A 27,658-nucleotide genomic window follows, 5' to 3' on the forward strand; every position below is an offset into this window, starting at 1 on the left:
TGATGTGAACATGTAAAAGTATGCGAGGGGCCGACAAGCAGCTCCATCAGTGGCCACTTTGAACCGTGGCACTCCCCACCCCCAGTTGTGAAAGCGTGCATAAGCTCTCATCCAGAAACATCTAGAGAAGCTGCCCTGAACCACAGGCACTTAAGACACTCCCTAATATTATCAAGGTGTCAAGTGAACTGGTCTTGGGGGTGGGGCATAAAGCAATTTGAAATTAAATATGATTATGAATATACAAATATATACATCTGTGTGCTTCTGTGCCCTAGATCACCCCATGTGTGTACATATATTTGTGACTTCACCTGTTTTTCAGAGGGCTATCTGACAGATTCTTTTAAGTCTGGCATTTTCAATCCTAAAAGAGAGGGCTGGGGGAAGAGCAGGGTACCTCAGGGAAGAAATGTGCCACCTAGGTGTTTGGAAGCAGTAACAGAAGATGGCGTGAACCCTCTGTGCTTTACCATGCAAGCAGTGGTCCAGTTTAACAATTCTTTATTAAAGGCTGACCAGTATTACACACCCTTTGGTCCCTCATACAAGTCATCCAGTATGTTAACAAGCTTAATTCTAATAGGCTCCCAGGTCAGATCCTGTATAGGACACTCACTGACAATGTGACTTTCAGCCAAGACACCTGACCTGCTTGTGCCAACCTTACCAGTCAATAAGAGCCAGTAAAAGATGAGCTTTTGAAATGAGGAGGCTCCCAGTTCATCAAGTGACCCTAAGCCAGTTCACTGAGTTGCCCCAGCAGCTAAATGACACCGAGATCATCAGTGGGCCAACTACCGATACCCAGGAGGTGAAGGGTTAGATCTGTTGAGTTCTATGCACTGTCACAATTTTTCCATGAATTCCCGATGGGACACTTTGGTAGATATTTATTTTTCAGACATTACAAAAAAAGAAGTCAGACACCATGCAGGAGAAGTTTTGCTGATGACAATTCACATAACCAATTGCTTTCCTGTTCATCATCTAGGTAGGCGATACAACAAAATGAGTTTTTTTAATCAGTTCATCATGCTTTTGTGACATGACAGCAAGGGAGGAAAGGGGTATTCTTGCTGTCAGTATCATAGGGAGTTGTGAGAACGGGACGGGACAGGTCTTTATGTCTGCGTCATAACCAATCACTTCCTTCTTCACTTTGTGCTATAAAAAGATGTAAATTTGGGGGCGTTAGGGTCAGTGTATCTGCACACCTGTTATAATCAATTACTGTCCAGTTTACTGCTAGGGGCATACACCTGCATTATAACCAATCACTTTCTAGATTACATTGTGTTGCTAGGAGATGGAAATGGGAGTGGGCAGGTCTGTGCTCCTATCATAACCAATCACTGGCCAGTTACAAAGAGAGGGTATGGGGTCCTTATTTCTGGATCGTGACTTGTTACTTCCAAAAGTATACTGTACTGCAATGGATGAAACAGAAGCAGGAAGGTTCTTTATAGTAACCATTTATATTGTGCCATAGAGTGATGGGAATGGCAGTGGCTGGGCATTTGTGCCTATATAACTAGTCATATTCACTTGTGGTAATGGGGCTTCATGTGTATATGACAACCAGTCCATAGAATTCAACTAAACTGTGTTTTATTCAAATAAATTGACTTTAATGTATTGTCACCATACCTTACAGTTCAATGAAAAGCATCTGTTGGTCATTCCACCGGTGCATAAACATGCAGCAACAATACTAGATTTGGTACAATGATTCAGCAGACACAAATTAATCATTTAAAACAAAAAAATCTATATTTAATTTGGAAAAGTCTATGATTGAATAATTATTAACATACGAAGGCAGTAAAATTAATCACTAGTGCAAATAGACTGGTAATGTGAGAGCTTACAAACAATGAACTTAAACCAGTTTGACAGAAGGCAGTGTGCTATAACATTATATCTCAGATTAAATTAAAAAATAACTTTCAAATGATTTCCAGTTAATAACGGATAGGGTCTTGTGATCCTGCATAACTAACTGCTGTCACTCAAGCCACAGCCATGGCACTTTCTGCAGCCCGAGTGACCCACAGGCCCACTGCATCCTGTTCTGCTCCCCAATTAATAATGAGAGCTGGTAGATTATTTAAAAAGTCCCATGGCTTCCTGAAAACTGACTGAAGTGAGCTTCGCCTTTCACCGTGTCCCTCATGATGCGAGTGTGAAGGTGTCTGTTCACAGATTTATCTGGATTTTTCTACTTTCCCCCAGTACTGCCATTTGTAGTTTTTCTCACGGAGGCAACTTTATGTTTTAGTTTCTATCACACGCACAAAAAGCAGACTTCTGATTGCTTGATAAAAAATACCAACCTGTACACTGCAGATATCAGAATCAGACAGTGCACCCGATAAAAGAAGTGACCGTGTCGGTCTCTGACTTGGTAAAATCCATTAAACCATCTTGAGACATCAGATATTATTTTTTGCAGTTGATTGGGGTGGTATACTTCGGAGAACAATGCGTTACTGTGCCCTCTTGTGGACGTTCCCAGTGCTACACTTGACACAGGGCTGGCAGCCTGGATGGTTTTCAGCCTTTAGAATTGGTTGGTGAAGGGCCTTGTAGAAGTGCTACATGATGGAATCTACTCAGACAAGCCCTCTGATAAAAACAGTTTCAGAAACCTACACACGACTTGTGTTTTACTGCTTATGTGAGAGTGTATGTGTGCGTGTGTGCGCGTGTGCAGGTATGCTAGCAATCACAATGTCTTTCTTGTGCAATACTGTAACATTGGGCAAATATTTTCACAGTTTTATTTTGTTTTATTTTTCATGAACATCATCACAAGTGAGTTGATGTTTCAGTGGTAGATGTTCAGTGTGTACAGTCTACAGATTACAAAATGATTGTAAAATTGAACCTTTAAAATAAAAAAAGTCCACAACACAACAAAGGTTTACTTTGGTCTTTAAACAAGTGTTTTTGCAGTCTGGCTACATGCATTATAGTTCAGAACAATTATTATTTAAAACAGTACCCTTAACAAACCACTTAAAAAGCCAACAACAATATTTGCAGCCTTGGACTGTTGGAGGTTCTAATCCAACTGCCCTAAAGAACTCATTTTGGTTTGAAGTGTGGTTGGCATACTTGGAGAGGAGTGTTGGTTATATGCAACTTCAGCTTTTACATTATTAATAGCTCTGTGATTTTAGAACAGTGAAAAGCAATGAATACAATACTGACTGGCTAAAGGGCTGGCATGAACCCAAGAACTACACTGAACAGTCACAGTTTAATGACATATTTCATGATGGTGCATTTACCATTCTGCATTATTTTAGTGTTTTATGCTGGAGCAATGAATGTCCCTTGAGGATTAAGGTAAGATCTATCTATCACTGTTGGGGACTCTAAATCAAACACTAAGAGTTCTAACGTTGGCAGCAGAGGACATGTCTTGATTCACTTGCACTAACCCACCACACAGGAAACTGGGGACTGAGATAAACACCCTGCGCCAAATAAATAAATCCTTCTGCCTTGATTGGGTTAATCAGTTTTCACCCTCAATTCTTTTCAGACAGTGAATGAGCAAGTGGCACTGGGGTTGGCATCACTACTACACAGCTCCATGGACCACAGTTCAAATACTGCCCTGGATACGGTTTGTGTGGAGTTTACAGATTCATGTTACGGGCATGTTGGGGTGGCCATGGATCACTGTGAGGACTTGAACAGCCATGAGAAGATACACAAAGGCAGAGACATGGTCTGGGATAGCAACGAGTCACAATCATGATATTGAGGAGACAGAGAGAGAGAGGGAAAAAAAACAGGCAACCAGAACTCAAAAGGACAATGTTAAAGGAAAAACAAAACCAAAAATAATTATCTCCTTAAGGCCTACTTGAAAAAGAAGCTAACTACACTAACAGACTATCCAGATGTTTAATATTTAATGAGGTATAACACATAGTGTAATTGTTGATATATTTATAGCGTCACTGGCATCATAATCACAGTCACATGACATTTCAAGGTAAAGTTGTGCAAATAAAGATAAGACAGGAATGAAAGTAAATTTTGGGAGTTTAACTCCTATATATCAAAAATTCCATGTGTGTATGTTCCAACATCACTTCCGAACGGCTGGGGCAATTTTCATGAAACTTGGTACACATGTTTCTCAATGGTCAACTAAAAATACTGTAAGGTGAAATCAACTCTAATCCACCCCCTTCTGGGTAGGGTGGGGGGTGATCTTGCGCTCATGTATGCAGGTCATCATCCAGTTGACACTCCGAACGACCACCAGAGGGCATAATGGAGGTGACTGCCAGCATTCTTTATGTGTAAGCACCACCACGTCCCTGTTGCTTTTGGAATTAAATAGAGTTGGCCGGTTCCAAGCGTCAACTGGATGATAACATACATACAAGACCGCAAGACAAGCACATTAGTGGGTCTTAATTGTTAATTTATTTTTATTTTTAAAATTGTGGGGTATTTTTAATAATTTTTTTTTTTTCAAACAATGAAAAAAAAAACAAAACACTATTTTCCTCCCGGGCAAAGCCAGGTATTTCAGCTAGTGAAAAATAAATGTTAGAAAATAGAATCCTCACGTTACTCTAAAAACAAAATAGACAAAAAAACAGCATATAAACGTCTCTGATATTACAGTTCACAGGTGGATGTTTGGCTAACCTGACTGGAGTGTGAGTGTGTCGTGCTCATGTTATGTTCTGCCTTGCCATTTACCCTCTGCTGGAAGAGCAATACTTTAGAAAATAAATAAATAGATAACCTTACTGCCATTTTTCAAACTACCACATTCCCGGGCCTCTTCAATCTGCACCCTACTGGAACGCTCCTTAGGTTCTTCTTCTGCCATAAGGGAAGAAAGAACTTACTGGTAACTGCCTTTAAATGGGAACCAAAAGGTCACCTCCTGCTGACTGCTTTGGGATGGTTTTAAGCTAAGCCAAAGATGTTCTCTGACAGTCTGGCCATTTTTACATATTCACAATGATATCCTGGGAGGGAGATAAGAGGTTCTTTAAAAAAGAAAAAAAAAATGCACACAAACAACAAACAAATAGCCTGTTGTGTAATGGCTACTTTATGTAATGCAGTGGCTTTCTTGTTCAGCATTGGGACCCACCTATCATGGATGCAGGCTTTCATTCCAACACAATTTCTTCTTTTAACTGGACTTCTTCATTAACTAAGCAAGCTCTTCTTTCCCAGTTTCTAAGTCTATCCGAAAATAATAAGCTGGTTATGTTCAACTATTTGTGTTAAGATGCTTTTAGTCTTACTTTTTAATATCTTATTCTTTTTTAATGTCCTTGTTATTTAAGCCATTATTTGCAAACTAGCTGTGCAAGCCCGTGCTGTAAAAAGCAGGGGTTCCTAGAAACTATTGAAATCGTCAGAAAAAAAAATTGAAATGTAGAGATGTCAGGTAATTGAAAAGAACTAATTCGGGCGTCTCTCTGCTAGGACAGTGCTTCCCAAACTCGGCCCAGGGGTCCCCCTGTGGCTGCAGGTTTTTGTTCCAACCAGCTTCTGTTTTTAATTGGACTGCTGGCCTAATTAAGTGAGCTGTTATTTCCCAATTTCAGTGTTTTGGGAACAATATAGAAATTAGAAAACTAAAATTTGGTAAAAAAAAATTACATAATATTACATACATATACATACACACACATATAATTAAATAAATATTGTTAAAAAGAACAAAATACATCTTGATTTTCATTCTACTTTTCCAGGTTTTCTAATTGATTAATCGATCCATAATTTACTAATTAGTGGGTCTGACGCTAAAGTAGTTGCAGCCATTGATTATTCAGTGTTGTTTGCTCTGCTCGTTTTTAATTGTCATTAATAAGATACAACAAAGGGGGAAAACTGCACAGAGAAAGGGCAAAATCGAACGAAATCAGCAAAAGAGAGTTAAGCATTTAAATATATAGCAAAAGGAGAAATATTTCTAAGTGTCTTGCAAATCTAAAAATCATGCTGCTGGGCTTTTCTGAATATAGAATAAGATAGTAAAGGGTACTAGCCATCCATTTAGTACACAAGTATCTTTTTTTTAATATCCTGACGCAAATCGGATTTTCATTTTTAACATTAGGCACCCAAAGAAGACATTAACATTAGGGACCTATAAGCAACTATGATCCACCCCTGCTAACTTTAAGGTTAGTATTAGTGGTTGGTGGTAGGTCAGTCTAATAATTTAAACTCCAAAAATTAAGCAACCGGGGCGCCTCCCCCACACAGCCCAACACTAGAATGGCTAGGAACGGCCATACCAAAAGAAAATACCAGCTAATTAAGTGAGTTCAGTGTTATCAGGTTTTATCACCGATTTTGAATCTGGTTGGAACAAATATCTGCAGCCACAGTGCGGCTCCACGACGGAGTTTGAGAAGCACTGTCCTAGGAGGTTTTGTTTTGCCGATGTGCTCACCTCGCTTCTGTATTAGCAGCTAAGCGAGTTTGTTTCCTCAGAGGTGGAGCCCTTACCCCAACTCCACCTCTCACTTCTGGGCAGGACAGACAGACAGACAGACAGACAGACACACACACTTCCACATGTAGACGTTTATATATAAGATAAGCACACAACTGAAGAAGTAGCTGCTGCACTTTAGCATTCAGTGTTCTTTATGCTGGTGTCTTCTCCACTCATAATCAGTATTCAGATACAGCTAAAAGATCACAATGCACAGGAAAAAGTGGATTAAAAAGACAATTAATAAAATGCATGCATGTAAAGCTAAGGAAAAAAAAATGAATACCTTGTAATTTCTTGTAACTGTGAATTTCACATTATTGCACACTTCTAAATGTAAAATAAGAGAAAGAAAATAATTCAAATAATTACATAATGAGGCCAATTAAAGGTAAAGAAATGACTCACTGATTGTGAAACTGGTTAAGAGAAAACCTATAGCCAAGAAGCTGGGACACGACTGAACTTCAAACCTCTGCTTGTGTGGAACATCATTGCAACTACAGCCACTTAATACTACCGTGATTTATAATTTTACGGGTGCAGCACAAGCAGGTGAAGTGACTTGCACATGGACATACAATAAGTCAGAGAAGACGACTGACAAAAACCACATGGCCTGCCAAACAGAAAAAAAAAAAACAGATTATATGAGCAAATGTCACAAAGCAGTAGTAAGGTCAGAGGAGGTTCTTCAGTTAGCCTCTCTATGTGTATGTGAATACAGTGCCTTGCTGGGCTGTAAAACTCAGTCATTCCTTTTGTTAGTTTGGGGCGTCACTCTAATAAGAAGCATGTGTTAGCTACTGGACAAGTTTACTTAGACAAGTGAAGAAAAGGATGGCAATTCAGCTCAAAACGTAAGTATAGGAATAGCAAGGAGACCACAAGTCCATGGATCTTTACTGCCAGTTATCCACAATGCTTGCTGATGATGGGGTTGCAATGGTGTTCGATTGGGATTTGAGTGACACATGTTGGATCCTTCAGTATGAGTAAATCAATGTCTGAATTTCAAAAGAATGGATCTTTTCATGGCAGCAGTTTAAGGCTCCACATCACAGGGTTAGGAAACTACCTACTCTCAATCCTATCAAGCTTCCGTGGGACAAAAGTAAGGAAGTCAACAATTATGGGGCACGATATTGTCAGTTTGAGCCACCGTTCTTTTGACATCTTGATGCCAATGAGTTTAGCCCACAAATTCAGCCTGTTCTGAGGGTGAATGGGCCACCTCTGTGAAAAATATTATGTGATAATATCACAGGTTCAAACATTACACCAAACACTGTGGGAGAATTGACAAAACAAAATAATTTTACAAGAAGAAACAAATAAAATAAGGAGCTTGTATCCCAATGGTCCTGCCTGATGGGATAACCTCTCCATCTTGAATGTCTACAGACCCCAAAGGAACTATGTCTGTCCATTTTGCAGAGATTGGCCTTTACAGCCTAGCTTGGTTTAGACTTCCAGACACACCAAGGAGTCAATACCCAGGACAGAGACCATTACGCCTCTGTGTCTTACCCTTAAAAGGTGAGCAGGAGGGCATGACCTGTCCCAGACAGAAGCACACCGGGACTGCAAACTGCTGCCGAGGAGAAGCTTCATTTGCATTGGTGTAATTTGCTCTTATTGACATTTCCTTTGCTAGAGTGCACTAGGACCTTTATGACAAGAATTATAAAACGATGCAAAAAAATACTACTACTGCTGCTACTACTACTAATATACACACAGACTACTAATAATATGCACACACTAATATACAGATCTCCTGCAAGTTTTAACAGAAAAACAAAAACATAGGCTATTGAGTAAAGCTCTGACAATGTGCCAAGTAAACACTAATTTTATGACAAATGCTGTACACACACAAATTTGCACAAATACTTCAACCATTGCTCATCTAATAACCCCGACACAGATATCAACAAAAGCAAAGTACAGAAGTACACAGCAGAGAAAAAAAGTGCTTTAATAACTGTTGAACAGCACCCTCTTGTGATCAATTTAAGTATCGCAGTGTAAACGGAGGTCTGATTATCTCCTGGCTTCTCGTTCTACAGTACATTCCAAAGATTAAGGGAAGCATAGTGGCACGGTGGTTAGTGCAACAGCCTCAGGGATCCACCATTCTGGGTCTAAACGCCATGGCTAGTTCTTGTCTATATGTAGTTTGTACATTTGCTCCATGTCTGTCAGAGTTTTTTTCTTCCACATCCCTAAAGATGTCCCAGATGGGTTAACTAGCAACTATATATATATCTTCCAGTGTAAATAAGTGCAAGTGTGCCCTATACCAATACTGATTAATGTCCTGAGTTCGGTGCAGTCAGGACAGGCTTTGGCCCCATGTTGCCCTGAACTTAACTAAGCTGATTTAAGAATGTACCGTATGCATCTCAAAAACTGGTAATGGCGTTAATGTTAACCGAAAACTCTAACATGGCTCTCTGTGAGGGACACAGAGAAAGTATGTGAGTGAATCTTATGAAGGAAAGGAGACTGGACCTAGGCTTGAACCTGACTCAGCCCCAGCCCTCTGCCACCTTGCATTGAATTAAGAAGCACAAGAGAAATGGGTGATTTACGTGTACATTTTTAAACATATTGTGCCTTTCATGTCAATATTATAGCATATACACTCACCTAAAGGATTATTAGGAACACCTGTTCAATTTCTCATTAATGCAATTATCTAATCAACCAATCACATGGCTTCAATGCATTTAGGGGTGTGGTCCTGGTCAAGACAATCTCCTGAACTCCAAACTGAATGTCAGAATGGCAAAGAAAGGTGATTTAAGCAATTTGGAGCGTGGCATGGTTGTTGGTGCCAGACGGGCCGGTCTGAGTATTTCACAATCTGCTCAGTTACTGGGATTTTCACGCACAACCATTTCTAGGGTTTACAAAGAATGGTGTGAAAAGGGAAAAACATCCAGCATGCGGCTGTCCTGTGGGCGAAAATGCCTTGTTGATGCTAGAGGTCAGAGGAGAATGAATGGGCCGACTGATTCAAGCTGATAGAAGAGCAACTTTGACTGAAATAACCACTCGTTACAACCGAGGTATGCAGCAAAGCATTTGTGAAGCCACAACACGCACAACCTTGAGGCGGATGGGCTACAACAGCAGAAGACCCCACCGGGTACCACTCATCTCCACTACAAATAGGAAAAAGAGGCTACAATTTGCACAAGCTCACCAAAATTGGACAGTTGAAGACTGGAAAAATGTCGCCTGGTCTGATGAGTCTCGATTTCTGTTGAGACATTCAAATGGTAGAGTAAACAGAATCAGAACATGGATCCATCATGCCTTGTTACCACTGTGCAGGCTGGTGGTGGTGCTGTAATGGTGTGGGGGATGTTTTCTTGGCACACTTTAGGCTCCTTAGTGCCAATTAGGCATCGTTTAAATGCCACGGGCTACCTGAGCATTGTTTCTGACCATGTCTATCCCTTCATGACCATCATGTACCCATCCTCTGATGGCTACTTCCAGCAGGATAATGCACCATGTCACAAAGCTCGAATCATTTCAAATTGGTTTCTTGAACATGACAATGAGTTCACTGTACTAAAATGGCCCCCACAGTCACCAGATCTCAACCCAATAGAGCATCTTTGGGATGTGGTGGAACGGGAGCTTCGTGCCCTGGATATGCATACTACAAATCTCCATCAACTGCAAGATGCTATCCTATCAATATGGGCCAACATTTGTAAAGAATGCTTTCAGCACCTTGTTGAATCAATGCCACGTAGAATTAAGGCAGTTCTGAAGGCGAAAGGGGGTCAAACACCGTATTAGTATGGTGGTCCTAATAATCCTTTAGGTGAGTGTATACTACACATAGCACTTCTTTCCTTCCTTTTGTTATGGCCAATGCCTATTCTACTGGCTCCAGCAAATGTATCAAGACAATCAAAGTTTAAAACAAGTCTTTGACAATGAGTCCACAGAAGTGATCAAAGACAACTAAAATAAAATGAACTGATTAATCAAGCATTATTCTAAACAGCACTCATAACTTACAGCTTAAAAATCAATAAACAGTACTGATCAGTTGGTTTTATATAGTGTTTTTAGGGCAACACAACTCTAAAGTTGTACATTCTAGCTGTGTCTTCTTGGGTTTTCTAATTCGGCTCTGCGATGGGCAGGCATTTAGGCCTGCGACATCCCTTATATCCTTTGCTGCATTGGATATATCCCTGGTGTCAGATGGAAAAAGTGGGTTCCAGAAATGTATGTATGCATTAACGTAACACTTTTAAGCAAAGATACAAAGCAAGGGACGATGCCATATTTTAAAGCTAATGTAGTCGGTACCTTTTTTAGCAAAAAATGAAAAATGATGAACCACCATTTATAACAGAACATTAGAACTGAACGTTTAAAATATCTGATAATGGACTTGCGCAGAAAGTTATCCTGAGATACTTGAAAATGCACTATAGATATCCCAATGGCCTGCGGATGTATTCTAGGAGTATCTCGAAATGTGTTTCAGCTTTTCTCAAAACGCACAGGAACTTATTTCAAGATATTGTACCTTGAGTTGCATTTGAGATATCCGGAAATGCATTTCATATATCGCAAAATGTACAACATTGTCCTTTGAAGATAGCTTAAAATCACTTAAGACATCTTCAAATGAAATTCAGACTACTTGAAATAGAAGTATCTCAAAACATTAATTCTTTAAATACTTGAAGAAATCGGGATCTATTAACGGAGGGCAGAAGCGTTGGCGGCTGGCATCGTGAAGCTGCATTAAGACAAGTGTTTTTATGTATTAAGTTACAGCCATTCCTCCCTCTCTATGTTAGACGGCCAATTTATGTAAAACTTCAAATAGAGTAAGTATCCATACGGTATAAAATTAAATTAGTTTATGCTCCCAATTCAGTAATTCTAATCTCGAGATTCGCTGTTGCGGTTCAAAGACCATTTCGAAATGGCCTGGCCCACTTTTTGAAAGCAATGGGGGCAATCCGCATCGAGTCTCTTCCCAAGGAGTACGCACCAGTCTGTGGTCACGCTCACAGCTTCCCATAAATTCGCCTGTTCTATCTGAACTAAGATGCTGTCCTGTCTTGTCCATTTTGTCCTCTCTGGCAAACCTTAACGGACGCTGTCCTTTCAGCCCCGTAGTCACTCACCTGCCACATTCTCTTCGTAGAGCCCAAACGCCGGCAATCACCAAGTCGACGACGCTCCACCGGCCCGCCCTCTTCTCCTCGGCTGCACCTTTCCAAGACACGTGCCCAAACAGCGGCCCGAGCACGTGCAGAGAAGCTCCGCCTCCGAATCGTGCGATGTGACGTCACGGAACGCGGGCGGAGTCGAGGAAGATGGCGGCGCTGAGATGATCGGCGCGTAGCCGGCCAATATTCTGGGGGGATGAAAGTGAGCGTTTCTGGTTTCTTTTTCATACCTTAGCGTCTTGGTTTTACTTTTTGCTTTTTTTTTAATTAGCGGAAGGGAAAAAGAAACATAAGGAAACACTTATGATGGAAATATGACCCAAGGCAAGAAGAAAAAGCGGCCGAACCGTAGCGTGCTGCTGGCCAAGAAGATCGTCATCAAGGACGGGGGCACGGTGAGTAAAGAGCGGAGTCCGGCCTGTGGCGTATGAACGCACGTCTGCGACTGGCTGACAGCCCTACACAGCAGAGGCCCATACTGCAGCGGCTGCTGCTCCTCCTCAGTTGTGCGGAAAAGTACAAGCCATCGCACCGCTGTCAGGTAGTCTTTTTTTCCCCCCGGGACCGGAGGTTCACCATCCACTGTGGAGTGGTGCAGTTTATTCAGGGACAACTCCAAGCAGATACTCATCATAAACAAAAGTTACAGCTATATAATTAGCTAGCAAAACAACATCCTTCATTGTAAACAGTACTCGTTTTACTTGTTTGGCCCTCGTGGAGTATTAAACCGCCGTTCCTTAAATCGGGGTGCTCAGCACAAGTCAGAAAAAAGGAGCTGGCAAGACTCATTTGTAACGTTCAAGAAGGAAATCGTCATTTAGTGTAGAAAAGGCTGTGCATAACAAAAAATAAATGTGATTTCTAACCCACGAGTCTTAACATTGATTTTGAGTTAGACTGAGCACATCCGTCAGTCCGGAAGACTAAATACTCCATAACCTGTAGGCGTGAAGAACTGCTGCGGTCGTCACCTTAAAGACCCACAATAGCTCTGCATTATTAAAGGACAGTGGGTGGATGCTTGTCACTCATGAATAGTTGAGTGAAATTCAGGAAGTCGGTGACACAAGTTTAGAATGAGTGGCTGACCCATACCTCACAGGCAGGTAGATAGATGGTCTTTCAAAAGAAGCCATTAATACTTCTATTCTTCAAGGACTTGGAGTCATAATGATCACCCCACATTAGATAGATAGATAGATACTTTATTAATCCCAAGAGGGAAATTCATTATAGCAGTGTGTTGATATGCAGCTCTTTAAAAGTCTTGATTCCCCCTAAGACCGAGTTCATCAATTAGTTAACTGTAGAAATTCAAATTTGAAACCATGGCAATACATTTCTTACCAAAGCATTGCCATGTAAGAAATAATTATTATATGAGTAGAGCAATACATTACATGCAACGAGCAAGTTACTTCCCGGAAGCACTCATTTGAGGAATAGCTCTGTTATCGCTTTCATCTTGTGAGAAAATTGACCACATGTACTTTTGTGAAATGTCTTATCAGTATTTGACTGCTTGTGTTACCCATCCAAAATGTGCATGTAATTCTTGGCTCAAAATTGCACTGGTAGGAATGAACATATTACTTTTGTGTATGTAAACTCACTGAGCAAATTCTTAGGACCACCAACCTAATACTGGATAGGTAGGGCCTCATTTTGCTCTTAAAACAGCCTGCCATTCCACAAGATGTCAGGAACATTCCTTTTGATATTCTGGTCCATATTGACAGGACTGCATTATGCAATTTCTGTAAATTTGTCAGCTACACATTCATACTGACAAACTCCCGCCCTGTCACATTTCAAACGGTGTTAAATTGGTTTTGGATCCAGTGATTGGGAAGGCCACAGACGAACACTGAGCTCATTGTCATGTCCATGAAATCAGTTTGACGGGACTTAACGGTTTGTGACATGGTGCACTAAACATGCAGGAATTAGCCATTATAAGATGGGTAAATTGTGGCCATGAAGTGATGCACGTGGTCAGCAACAATATTCAAGTAGGCCGTGGCATTTAAGCAATGATTGATTGGTATCAATGGGCCCAAATTGTGCCAATGAGACATTCATCATACCGCTACATTACCACAAGCAGCCTGGATGTTTGACACAAGACAGGTTGGATGCATGGATTCATTCTCTGCACCAGATTCTGTCTGTGCAATCGGTGTGCCACAGTAAAAATCAAGGTTTGTCAGACTGGGCTATGTTTATTTTTTCCCCCCAGTCTTCAACTGTCAGGTTTTGGTGAGCCTGTTCACACTGCACACTGCTTTCTTTTCTTGCCTTACAGGAGTAGAACTTGACGTGGTCTTTTGCTGTTGTAACTCCTAAGCCTCAAGGTTTGATGTGTTATGCATTTTGAGATACTTTCCTGCTCAACACAGTTGTCCAGAGTGATTGATTATCTGTGTTACTGTACCCCTTCTGCCAGCTTGAACCAATCTGACCATTTTCCTCACTCATTAACATGGTGTTTCTGCCTGCAAAATTCACTGAATGTTTTTGTACCATTTTTGAGTAAACTCTAGATACTGTTGTTATGCTTGTTAAGCATTTATGTTATGCAGTTACAGAAATCCTCGAAGCAGCCCATCTGGCACGGCACCAGCAGTCATGCCAGGGTTGAATTCAGTGATATTGCATTTTTCCCACATTCTGGTGTTTGATGTGAACATTAAGTGAAGCTCCTAACCTGTATCTGTGTGATGTTACGTATTGTGCTGCAGCCACTTGATTGGCTGATTAGATAGTTGCATGGATAAGCAGGTGTACGAATGTTCCTAATATGTTGCTCAGTGAGTATGTCATAGGATTGTTTGGCATTTCCACCTTGTGCCCACTGCTACTGTGAATTTCCCCTTGGAATTGATAAAGTATCTTATCTATCAATCTATCTACTGGTGTAGACTTTTAGCTTGGTGTAACCCTGCACAGGAGAAAGTGGTCTCAGGCAGTAAATGGGCAAATCTTCTACTACCCAGTGTGGTTGATTGAAAAAAATGGAAATTTCATTTACATTGTAAGGGTCTTTGATAATAATAATGGCATATGTATTTAATGCATCGTATTACTGAATTTGCCTAATTTAATTTTAACACTGGAAGAGTCTGTGCCTCTTAGCCTCTTGTATTAGGTACAAGCCTGTTGGTTTATTTTGAGGCATAATCGCACACACCTGCACTTAATAATAGCAAATCAATTTAAGTTTCCAGCAAACCAAGTAGGGCAGTGCAGTGGTTAGTGCTGTTCCCTCACCGCTCAAGGAGGATTAGTTTGAATCCTGGGACCAGCCACTGGCTATTTGAATGCAGTTTGAATATTCTCCCCATATGAGAGGGGTGTAAATGAACACTCAAAAGTGATCTGTGTGTGTTGGTCCCAAAGTGAGTACAGGTGGCTAGTTTGCTAACACACTTTGCGGCATAGGAGGAAAGTAGGGTACCCAAAAAAAAAAATTATTTTTTTAAATATATTTTATATAGTGCAGTACAATTAAATAAAGAAACACAATGTAATATGTGTATTTTTTTTTTAAAAAAAGCTTTCTGTGGTAAAGTAGGAATGTGCTGAGGGTTGAGATTAGGGTTAGAGCCAGCAAATAGTGAAGGAATTAAAAAAAAATCAATTTCATGTCACAGTTATAAGGAAACCTAACTCTTGCCAGCAAAGTGGCTGCCTAGTATCTCCATTGACCTACCCTATGTGTATGGCTAATATCAGTGGTTTTGGTGGAACAAATGTCATTATTTATGACATGTCAGTTCTGTTCTGCTGCTTCCTTTTGTGGTCAGGAAGGATAACTTGATCAAAATGGAAGTGATACCAAACACTAGGGAAAAGAGAAGAGAAACACAGCAATGGTCGGTCATGATTGTTACAATAATTATCAAAGACATATAAAACGCCTCACAAATGGCTTACATGTTGAAGTGCATCTGGAACACTTTACACATTTCCATAACAGGCACTGTGTCGCACAATGGTTAGCATAGCCTCATAGGTGCAACATTTTATTATCCTTGTGTGCATGAGCCTCTCTCTGCATCCAATAGAATGTGTGTGTTATGTTAACAGGAGACTAAATTACTGCCACTAAGTCGGTATGGGTGTGAGTGGACCCCGCAACAGATTAGTGCTTAGTGCCATGCCCAGGGATGTTTCCTGCCTTCTGCTCAGAGTTGCGTGGACAGGCTCCGACTCTGCATGTAAAAGGATTGGATTAAATGGGGGGTGTATGCTCATGCAGTAATCTGTGCAAAAGTATTGGGCAGCAAAATAAAAGATCTACTGTCTGATTGCCTAAGGACACAGTCATGTGTTACATATCTGACAATGGATAGGTTTGGTTTGTAGACAGTTACTGCAGGATGCACTTTAAAGTTTTGGCTTGCAGAAACAGATGAGCTGGGCACTTCTACTGTTTACATAGGAATGACTGCATTTCTGAATACATAAAACTTCAGCCATTTATTTTCAAAGACCACTTTGGAAGGTTTGTTTTTGTTGTAGCACAATCATAAGGTACTATCATTGCCGTTTCCAGATTCAATCAGTCTTTATGTTCCTGCTCAAGTTCGTTGTCATACACTGTACAGAGACATTCTAATTTGCATACTTCTTGCAGACCAGAACCAGTAGTGTGACAGATGGAAAGTTAAAGAAGTCCATCACCAGACAATTAATGAAAAAATTCACTGTACTTTGTACATTTCATGGTATTACTACTAGTACTATTATTTAAAGAAGTAATTACCTAGTTTAGTGAGCAGCAAAGTTAATTTGAATTACTTTAATTCTGATCAAGTTACATTATCAATCCAAAATGAAAAAAGAAATACAGTACAACATAAATGTGAAACAGCACCCACTGGTCCTTGAACCTTGATCTTGGTCTCAAATCGACAGCTTCTGCCATGACACGTGTAACACAATCCATAAACTGGAGTTACAGCCTGCCTCTGCCATGTAATTGAGCTTCAGGTCTTTCTCATCGCTAGCGGCCATGTTCCGTGGCTGACAGGAAGTGAACAGTGATGCATGCAGGTGGCATTGCAGACAGGAAAAGAGCTGCAGGGAGCTCTGCTGACAGTGAAGCACATTGCACAAGCCATGTCACCCATTCACAACAGAAAGTCAAAGAAATGGCAGTGCGAGCTTACTCTGCCATATTATTTGGTTTTGGGTCCTTCACATGACGAGCAGGAGTGGGGCCACACACCATGACTGACAAGAAAAGAAAGGCCATGCCAGCATACAGCATGTCTGTCAAGATAAGCTCAAGTAAAGAGCTGCAGCAACATCAGATGGCAATGAAGGACATTGCAGCAACCTTGATGGAGTGCCCTGGTGTGCTGTGTTTTGTGCCATCTTTCTTTGTGGACTGGTGGTCCAAATGTGATTAGTATATACAAAAAATAAAAGTAAATATAAAACCTAAGTAAGTTGCCTTCTGGTAAATAATGAGTCATTGGTTGATAACCCTTTCAGGAATTTGGCTGCCCTGTAGCTAAACACCATACCTCCTACGCTAGTTTTGTACAGCATATCCTCCGGATTAGAAGTCTGGAAATGCTTCTGGAAGTATGATTAGAATATTACTGGTCTGCTGTTGGGGAGCATGGTGGCTCAGTTGTAGCACTGCTACCTCACAGTAAGGAGACCTTGGTTTTTTGCCTCCTGGATGTTCCTTGTGTGGAGTTTGCATGTTCACCACTTGTCTGCATGGGTTTCCTCCAGCAGCTCTGCATTCCTCCCACAGTCCAGAGACTGTCACGTTTTTTCTTTTTTTTTTGAGTTGTTCAAAAAAGACAGGCAGGAGAGAACTGGGCAAAGAGACTTTTATTCTGTCACTTGAAGTGACAGTTTTGAACCTTTTATTCAGACACACGGCAGACTTGACAACGTCCTAGTTGTCTGCCTTCTGGCTGGTCTGGACAGGACAGTGATTGGTCACAAGACCTGCAAGTTAGCTCAACTGGCATTGCTAAATTGACCCCAGCGTGTTGTTTGCTAGTGCTCACCCTGTAATGGACTGGTGCCCTGTCCAGGGATTGTTCCTCATCCTTGCTCAGTTAGGCTCCAGCTTTCCCAAGGCCCTGCTCAGAGTAAGCACGTTTGTAAGGTGGCTGGTCTGCTGTTAAGGAGCCCTGTGGTCTGAGGTGAATTCCTGTGTGGAATTACTTACTGGTCAAAAGGTTGTAATTCTGTATTTCAACACTTGAAAGAATGATCTAGTCGTGTTATAAAATAAAGACTGAGTAGTTTTTGGCAGTTTAACATTGAGCAGAAGTTCAAACCCAGGCGCCTCCTGCTTCCAGCGTTCTGTTCTTTGATCTCGACAGACTGCGCCCACTTCCTCCTGTGTCGTTTCAAGGTAATTTCCTTCGTTAATGAGTACGTTTTGAAAAGGGGAACGAGAAGTACACACGCGCATTCCAAACTCCCCCCTCACATTGCCCGTTCATTTTCGAATTTGTCTTTACTCCTGCTCGCAATGGAAACTTTTTTTAATCTAATAATCCATGTTTCCCTTTCCAGCTTTGGAACCTCATGAACTCGTTTCGACCACTTCTCATTCTATCAGGTCTCGTAAAAGAAGTGCAGCCGGACTTTAAAAAGTCCAGATGTCACCTTATTAGCATAACAACGGTCCCCGTGCCGCCCGCCTGCCCTTTGTTGTGCCGAGATCGGCACACGTCTCTTTGTGCTGGCGATCTCCGGCTTACGGCATTTTGCAGAAAATCTCTTTACCCTTCGATTTCGGTTAGCACGTTTGATGATATTTTCCAATGAAGATTTGCTGGGTGAGTACTTAACGGCGGGTATCTCGCGTCGGCTCTGCTCGTAGAGGTGAACGTCTCGGCTCCTGTACCCGCGCGAGCGCCTCTCCGTTCTACAGGTTGCGGTGCACGGTACGAACTGCCGCTTAGGCGCTTGAACCGGGGAATCTTACTTGCTTTATCTTGTGGCCGGGATGAGTTCAGATTCTCAGCAACCCAATGGAGGGTCCAATGATACGTGTAAGACAAACACGGGAGGCGACTTTTAAAGTGGAATCGTGCTGGATAAACTTGATGTCTTTGTTAGCCAGGCTGCTACTTTAGGAGAGCCATCATAAGTTGCACACAGGAGAAAGTCACCTTTAAACATTAAAGATACCGAATTTATTAACGTTTAAAATGGAATAAGAGCGCCATGAAAATGCATATAACATATACAGTGGGATGCAAATGTTTGAGCAACCTTGTTAATAGCATTATTTTCCTGTATAAATCGTTGGTTGTTACGATAAAAAATGTCAGTTAAACATATCATATAGGAGACACACACAGTGATATTTGAGAAGTGAAATGAAGTTTATTGGATTTACAGAAAGTGTGCAATAATTGTTCAAACAAAATCAGGCAGGTGCATAAATTTGGGCACCGTTGTCATTTTATTGATTCCAAAACTTTTAGAACTAATTATTGGAACTCAAATTGGCTCGGTAAGCTCAGTGACCCCTGACCTACATGAGTATTTAAGGGGGTCAATTGTAAGTTCCCCTCCTCCTTTAATTTTCTCTGAAGAGTAGCAACATGGGGGTCACAAAACAACTCTCAAATGACCTGAAGACAAAGATTGTTCACCATCATGGTTTAGGGGAAGAATACAGAAAGCTGTCCCAGAGATTGAAGCTGTCTGTTTCCACAGTTAGGAACATATTGAGGAAATGGAAGACCACAGGCTCAGTTCAAGTTAAGGCTCGAAGTGGCAGACCAAGAAAGATTTCGGAGAGACAGAAGCGACGAATGGTGAGAACAGTCAGAGTCAACCCACCGACCAGCACCAAAGACCTACAACATCATCTTGCAGCAGATGGAGTCACTGTGCATCGTTCAACCATTCGGCGCACTTTACACAAGGAGATGCTGTATGTGAGAGTGATGAAGAGGAAGCACAAACCGAGCCGCTTGAGGTGTGCTCAAGCACATTTGGACAAGCCAGCTTCATTTTGGAATAAGGTGCTGTGGACTGATGAAACTAAAATGGAGTTATTTGGGCATAACAAGGGGCGTTATGCATGGAGGAAAAAGAACACAGCATTCCAAGAAAAACACCTGCTACCTACAGTAAAATAATGGTGGTGGTTCCATCATGCTGTGGGGCTGTGTGGCCAGTGCAAAGACTGGGAATCTTGTCAAAGTTGAGGGACGCATGGATTCCACTCAGTATCAGCAGATTCTGGAGACCAATGTCCAGGAATCGGTGACAAAGCTGAAGCTGTGCCGGGGCTGGATCTTTCAACAAGACAACGACCCGAAACACTGCTCAAAATACACTAAGGCATTCATGCAGAGGAACAAGTACAACGTTCTGGAATGGCCATCTCAGTCCCCAGACCTGAATAGAATTGAAAATCTGTAGGGTGAGTTAAAGAGAGCTGTCCATGCTCGGAAGCCATCAAACCTGAATGAACTAGAGATGTTTTGTAAAGAGGAATGGTCCAAAATACCTTCAACCACAATCCAGACTCTCATTGGAACCTACAGGAAGCGTTTAGAGGCTGTAATTTCTGCAAAAGGCGGATCTACTAAATATTGATTTCATTTCTTTTTTGTGGTGCCCAAATTTATGCACCTGCCTGATTTTGTTTGAACAATTATTACACACTTTCTGTAAATCCAATAAACTTCATTTCACTTCTCAAATATCACTGTGTGTGTCTCCTATATGATATATTTAACTGACATTTTTTATCGTAACAACCAATGATTTATACAGGAAAATAATGACTATTAAGGTTGCCCAAAAATTTGCATCCCACTGTATATGTGTGTGTGTGTATATATATATATATACACAGTTTACCGATATATATATATTGCAACTTGATCAATGTTTGAAGAATTCTTGTTAAAGTATGATATTCTTTGACAGCCAAGTTCTGTAATGTGACTTCTGCTGTTCGGTCTGCTTTTTGGGAATGTGTAGGATGAACTTGATGTGTTTGTTAGCCAGATTACCACTTTAGTTTTAGGAGATCCATCATAAGTTGCTCATAAAAGAAAGTCATTTTTAATCATTAAAGATAGTGATATTTATTTAAATTTAAATTGAAATGAGAAGTTCAGACGAATGCATACAACATATATCATGCAAATTTATTACATATTGCAAAATTGCCAGTGTCAATTTAACTCTCAAGAGTGCATATATGGAAACACACCTCCCATATATACATTTAGGGGCTACTTAACAGTAGAAGTGTTCAACGTTGATGATTTTGCCGTGTAGTTCGAAGAAGTCTTGTCCGAGTATCATATTCTTTGTAAACCAAGGTCTGTAATGTGATTTTTTTTTTTTTTGCTGTTTACTCAGCCTTTTTCAATTGAATTGGAGGGATTTTAAAAAGCATCAGTGTTCTGTCCCACCATCATCTAAGGTGGAGAAAACTGTTTTCTCAAATAGACTATTCTGCTTTGTAGTAACAATGATCTGATCACATAATACCAAAAAAAAAAGAAGTAAGTAGTGAACAGTTTTATCTCTCCATCCATTTTTCTGACCTGCTTAATGTTTTTATTGGAGTGAGTGTGATTACCTAGCACTTCCGAGTCCTATCTTTTTTAAGAAAAGTGTTTAAAAATGACTTTGTATAATATCATCAAAAAAATTAAAAGTTAGCCAACACTGTCGTGTGATTTATTAAAACATGAAATTTAATTTTTTGCAGAAATGCTGTGTATGAGGCATTTTTTTTATCCATATACAGTCTATTTGACTAGTATTGATACTTTGGAAAGTTTTAAGTACATCGTTTAATCATTTGTTGACAATTATTGGTTAATATTTGGCCCAAATCTACATTTGTATGTAAGTCTAGTTTGTACTGTGTGTTCTAAATCTAATTTGGGTTTGTGGGCACTGGTAGCCAGTAATCAACTCATCTACCTGTATACTTGCTCTCCCATTCATCCATTCAAGGCCCCAGTTTACCAAATACACTCATTTTTGATATGGTGGAGGACAACTTATGGTGGTATAGGAAGAAAATGCAAATGCTTCAGACAATGACAGAGTGAAGGATTTGCGCCCAGTCTGTAGGGTTGCAGTGATAACCACCCTTACCACTGGGATTGCCCCTTATTTATTTGTTTTAATCTTTTTACGCTTTAAGCATATATGCTTTGGTGTCGACTGCTGCCTTGCCCAAGTTGGATTGTTCCTTGCACCTGATTCATCCAGAATAGATTCTGTCTCTATAAGCATTTAATCCGTTTCAGCGTTGTGAAGTACTTGAGCCCGTCCTGCTGGCATTAGGTGCAAGACAGGAACAAACCCTGAGCAGAACACATGGCATCTTACACAGGACATGAACACGTCACACGTCACGCAGTATTTTACTGTGCACAGCTGAAGTTACTTCATTTTGTGTAACTAAATCCAGCTGTTTGCTTCGACCGCAGGACGGTACTTTATGTCATCCTAATAAAACACATTTGAATTTGGGTGTGAAATGGTGATCTTGTAGTGACAGCTCCAAACAGACGATCCTGGCATCAGTGGCTGCATGGCAGTACAATTTAATCCTGGTTGCTTGTTTGGTGGGTGATGTTGTCAGGCTGTCCGTTTTTGTCTCTATGTTTATTTGTTTAATAAATACAAATCCTTGCATACTCCTGTCATTTCAGTGTTAGTTTTGAATCCAAGTATGGTAAGGGGAAGTTTTAATGGCTGTGCATTTTGAAAAGCCACTCCATGGAAGGCATAATGAGCAGCTTCCTGTATTTGCTTTTTAGCCACAAGGCATCGGATCGCCCAGTGTATATCATGCTGTGATCGTCATCTTCTTGGAGTTCTTTGCATGGGGACTTCTGACCGCTCCAACCTTGGTGGTAAGACTTAACATTTCTTTCCTGATACAGTTGGCACTAGACGTAATTGAGGAGGGATGGTTAAAATAACACTGTGTTGTCCCAGAGCTCCGACTGGGTGTATCGAAGTTGCTAAGGGCGTGTATAGTTATCTTAATAATCTGCTTGTTGTCTGTATTTTTGAGTTGAGATGGTTATTATATGGCTTACCTGGGTAATACGGTAGTACTTGTTACTATTTATTTTGCAGACGTGTTAACTGAAGGGAGCAGAGTTGAGGTCAATTCTGTACAGTATATCAGAGTGCCCGTTAAGACACAAAGTAAACCAAGAATGTCAAATGTTAGTAAAGTATAAGTGTGTAGTATTGCAGTTGGCACAAAGATAAGATACTGGTCGGTGCGCACACAGGGGCTGAATCCCAATACAATCTAACAATAATTGGGGCAGATTTTATAGGCTTGGCAGAGATGTCATTAATGGGGTTTTGTAAAAAAATGATATGAGCCTACTGGACTACCTGAGTTAACTTGGCAAGTGTATATGCTGTTTATTCACTCATTGTCTGTCAAGTAATAAAAATGTAATACTGCTTAAAATCAATCCTACAAGCAAAAACAAAGCGTTATTATATACAGTCATGTGAAAAGGTAAGTAAATCCTGCGGAGACTGTTGACGTTTTCAACATATTTGAACAGGCAAACCGTAGATCTTCATGCAAACAGTGCTCACAAATAAAGATGATGTATTTGAATAAAAACACAAGGAAGAGTTTCATTTTTCAGCCTTTTATTCAATAAAAATATCAGTAGACTTTAAAAAGTTAGTCCACTCTTGACATCAGAAGCTGATACTGCCCCCTTTAGCAGAAGTGGTTTCTTGTAGATGTTTTGCATAACTTGGCCCACCAGTGGTCGATTTTTGAACACTCCTCCATGCCAGATTCCTTCAGTTGCAGGGCGATTGTGGGTTTTCTTGCATGTTCTGCCCGTTTCAAGTTGTCTCGCAACATTTCAGTGGGATTCAAATCAGGGCTTTGACCAGGCCAGTCCATAAACCTTCATTTCATCTTTTTGAGACATTCTTTGGTGGATTTGCCATTTTTGCTTTGGATCATCATTGTGCTGAAGGTCCATTTCCAGTTCAACTTCAGCTTTCGGGCAGATGCCCTCACATTCTCCTCAAGCACACTTTGATGTGATGCAGAATTCACAGTTGACTTGATGATTGCAAGCTGCCCAGGCCCAGAGACAGCCAAGCAACCTCAAACCATAACATTTTCATCACCATGCCTCACAGTTCATATGAGGTTCTTCTCCTGAAATGCTGTCTTCTGTTTGTGCCAAGCATGTCTACTGTTACTGGGGCCAAACCAGTGTATCTTTGATTGTTCTGTCCAAGTCACATTGGTGCAGAAGGCATGTATGTTAAATGGCAAACTGTAATCTTGCTCTGAAGTTCTCATTGGACAGCACAGGCTTTCCTGGCACTTCTCGCGTGCAGTTTCAGATTTGTGAAATCTCTTTCTGATTGTAGATACAAGTCCACAACACGACACAATGACTAAGTGAGGGAAACCAGCCTTACCACTTGGATGGCCACTTTATCTGTTTGTTGTTTTAAATCTTGTTACTCTTTGAGTAGGTGGGCTTTGGTGTCGACTGCTGCCTTGTTCAGGTTGGGTTCCTTCCTTGCACCTGATTCAACTAGAATACATTCTCACTTAATCCAGGATCCACCATTCAAATACTTTTATGTGTTGTACAGGGTGAGTCAAAATGTATGTTGACACTACTGGTACTGCTATGTATATACTTCTATACAATTTCATGTGCCACAGATGGTCCACGTGTTGAACGTGACGGTGAACAGGTCAAGACACTTCTGTAAATCATCTCGCACATATGAAGTGTGTGTTGTGAATAAATTGTTTCCACCATTCAAAAGTTCACATCATTTTGACTCACCCTGTATGTGCTTTCACAACTGTCGTATGTGCTGTTTCAGTTATGATACTTATGAGTAAAACCAAAAGAATGACTTTCTTTACGTTGCTGCTGATTCATTTCAGCAGTGAAGTAAGCCGTTTTAGCGGCTCTGCTAACGGCAGGTCTCTGGTGTTCTGAGATTCTGTTAATGCGTTGCATGTCGTATCATTAGAGGTTTGCCTTGTGCTTCCAAGAATTTTTAGCTAAGCAACAGAAATGTCTAGGCAACGTAGAAGTTTTGAAACACTAAATAATTTCTATTTTGAAATTGATATGTGGAACTTTTCATTTTGTCACAGCTACAAACTTCTGGCAGGAGATTTCCGCTTGCTGCGACACGTGACTCGATTTTAACTGGCTACAACTATAGTTGTCACTGCCTGTTTGTGGTTTGTGCCGGAGACCCCAGTTTTCCTCTCGCATCCCAAAAAACATGCAGATTAGATTATCTGAGGGTCTTCGGATTGGCACCGTTTGAGGAGGCGTGGATGTGTCGCAGTGAGGTATCCAAGTTGTTGGTTTGTTTTTTTTTTTTCTTTTTTCTCACCAACACAAGTGCAAGCAGCAGATGATTTTCTGTAAACTTTTGGGACTGGAGTACCGGACATAAAGGTTTTGGCGTTAACCTGATTTATACTCGGGAAGACGTTCATTGGCTGTTAAGCTTTTCTTAGCAGCAACAACAAAAGAAACAACATGGGGTGCTGTTTTGGAAACATTTTAGCCAGTCATGTAATAGTCGTCATTATCCTCATGACCTCTTTACAGGCTGACTTACTTTGGGTTAGGTGGTTGCCCCACAAGTCTCTTCCTTCACTGAGGTGAGGTCCATTCTTTCCATATCATCTGAAGTCTTGTAACAGCATTCTCTTCATGTGAGCTCTGTAGACGGTTAACCAGTCATCACCAGGGTACTTTCGGTGAGAATATTGTGAGCACAGTTTGAAGCTTCTGGTCAGGATGGAGGTGGAAGACACAAGTGCAGTAGAACGAGGTGTTAAAAACTAAAACAGGTTGTGGCTGAATTATCTGTGAAAGATTAATTCTGAAACACATGTTGGGGAGAAATGTGTTTTTGCAGAAGATGTCCATTTTGTTCACACTGAGTTTATGCATTATGACAAACACGAGTGAAGCTAGAGATGGCACCGTGTGCGTCTGCCTTTTTCTTGCCTCTCATTTTTCTTTTTTTATTAATTGCAGGTGTTGCACGAGACCTTCCCCAAGCACACATTTCTAATGAATGGCTTGATTCAAGGTGTCAAGGTGAGATGTGAGGCTGCTTTCTCGCACACGAGTTTGAATCCAGTGAGTGGAGAGGCTCTTGTCATCATGCGCACTTGTTATAGTTTGGTAAACGCGTTGTAAACAAGTGTCATTGCTTTGATATCTGGGCCTTGAAAGTGTGTGTCTCTTGTATTTGTCCTATGTAGCAGCACACAGTTTAACACAATTTAAATATTCCAAAGCCCCCCCACAATATCACCACCCATACCTTATTTTAGATTTATTTCCAAATTGTGGATATTATTATTTGTTTCCCTCAGTTGCTGGGCCCCAGTCTTTTTAAATTCACTCTAAACTGTGTTATGCATGATTTATACCCCTTTTTTAAACCTGTGCACTCACACATTTACAAGGGTGTACAGTTATGACTACAATAATAATTAAGCAGTTATTGCCTTTGATATTAAACTTGGGATTATTAACCTCAGTTAACAGCTCCTGAGTGAAATATGTACATTGTTTTACCAACCTCGTATACTGTATTCTGCATACATACAGTGCTCTTGGCCATTTGCAGTGGCGACACTGCGCTCAAAAAGGTGGGCAACTGACGTCACCTGGATGCGCACACCGCTCGCAGCGTTCAGAGGCAGACTCTCCATTTAAGAGCTCACTTCTGAGCGCAGTTTTGTGGGTTTGAGACTCTCCGTCCACTGGCAGTTCTTCAAACTGATACTCCATTACAAAGTGCAACATATCTTCTGCTTCGGCCATTGCATCGTATTATGTTCTTGTGTATTGTTAGTTCTGAGTGACAAACACTTGCAGACGTTCTCTCTTTCTCCAGAGTAAAGTGAAGTATTTGGACTCCTGCGTTCCCACAATCTTCACGTGTTCCCTTGGTTTTCTTTTCAGGGTTTACTGTCATTTCTCAGCGCCCCGCTGATTGGTGCCCTCTCCGATGTGTGGGGAAGGAAGTCTTTTTTGCTGCTTACAGTATTCTTCACTTGTGCTCCCATCCCACTTATGAAGATTAGTCCTTGGTATGTAAATCTGCATGTCTCATCTTCCGATTTTACAACGTTTGTGAGGCCTTGTGAATTCCGGAGGAGTTGTGGGTTCCTCTTCAGTACAATCTGATTGATGAAACAGTTGGAAGGACTTTGACAGAAGGAGTGCGGTGTAACTGGCCCTTTAATTTATTTCTTTCTGCAGGTGGTATTTTGCAGTTATCTCTGTGTCTGGGGTGTTTGCTGTCACCTTCTCTGTGGTATTTGCTTATGTGGCAGATATAACCCAGGAACATGAGCGAAGCATGGCCTATGGACTGGTATGTACTGTGGGGTTAACCACTTAATTAAGTTGAACTGACTGGTGTTTTGTACATTGTCCTTCGCTGTGACTTAGCGCCACATCTTTTTCTCACCAGATGAATTTCATTATATTGTTGTATACAAGTCTTGGGAATTGTTTCCAGACAAGTTTCAGTGAACCCGTCAAGCAGCTTTTATATTTTGGAACACTGTATTAATCCTTGATGGGATATCTGGTGCTATCCAGCGGGCAGCCAGATTGTAATTGTTCTAAAAAAAAAAAAATAAGCGATATGCTCACATGCTTTGATAACTTTGGAGTACTTTTAGCCATCCTGTTTCGTTGTGTTCATAGCAATTTTCAGGCAGTGTGAAGGTGAAAAAATGTAAGGTCACTGTTGATTGGCTGATCAGTCCAAACGAAGAGTAATTGATGCCTACATCTCATTTTTGTACCTGAAAATACAAACTAACCTACTGTATGTGCATTGACTGTGTATTATGTCACTTGTAAGTACAGTGTGACCATAA

General features: G+C 40.8%; 1 protein-coding gene and 1 long non-coding RNA gene across 4 annotated transcripts in view; one reads left to right on the forward strand and one right to left on the reverse strand.

The window, feature by feature from the left end:
- Positions 1 to 6,629: 6,629 nt before the first annotated feature.
- LOC120537971 lies at positions 6,630 to 11,765 on the reverse strand. The gene is made up of 3 exons (XR_005635423.1): positions 11,680 to 11,765; positions 6,789 to 6,832; positions 6,630 to 6,698 (listed from the first exon to the last, which is right to left on the reverse strand). It is a non-coding gene; the product is annotated as an uncharacterized LOC120537971 (long non-coding RNA).
- Positions 11,766 to 11,878: 113 nt separating this feature from the next.
- LOC120537970 (hippocampus abundant transcript 1 protein) overlaps positions 11,879 to 27,658 on the forward strand; it is a 42,701-nt gene continuing 26,921 nt past the window's right edge. For 2 of the 3 annotated variants that reach the window (XM_039767283.1, XM_039767280.1), the window contains exons 1-5: positions 11,879 to 12,119; positions 22,524 to 22,619; positions 25,791 to 25,853; positions 26,730 to 26,857; positions 27,030 to 27,144. In XM_039767283.1, the coding sequence (XP_039623217.1) occupies positions 12,039 to 12,119; positions 22,524 to 22,619; positions 25,791 to 25,853; positions 26,730 to 26,857; positions 27,030 to 27,144 (483 nt within the window). In that variant the 5' untranslated portion in view covers positions 11,879 to 12,038. Of the gene's footprint in view, positions 12,120 to 18,457; positions 18,546 to 22,523; positions 22,620 to 25,790; positions 25,854 to 26,729; positions 26,858 to 27,029; positions 27,145 to 27,658 lie in introns of those variants that run through there. The other variant, XM_039767281.1, reaches the window with a different exon arrangement.

This window comes from Polypterus senegalus, chromosome 10 (assembly GCF_016835505.1).
Source record: "Polypterus senegalus isolate Bchr_013 chromosome 10, ASM1683550v1, whole genome shotgun sequence".
In the NCBI taxonomy this organism is placed as follows: domain Eukaryota; kingdom Metazoa; phylum Chordata; class Cladistia; order Polypteriformes; family Polypteridae; genus Polypterus; species Polypterus senegalus.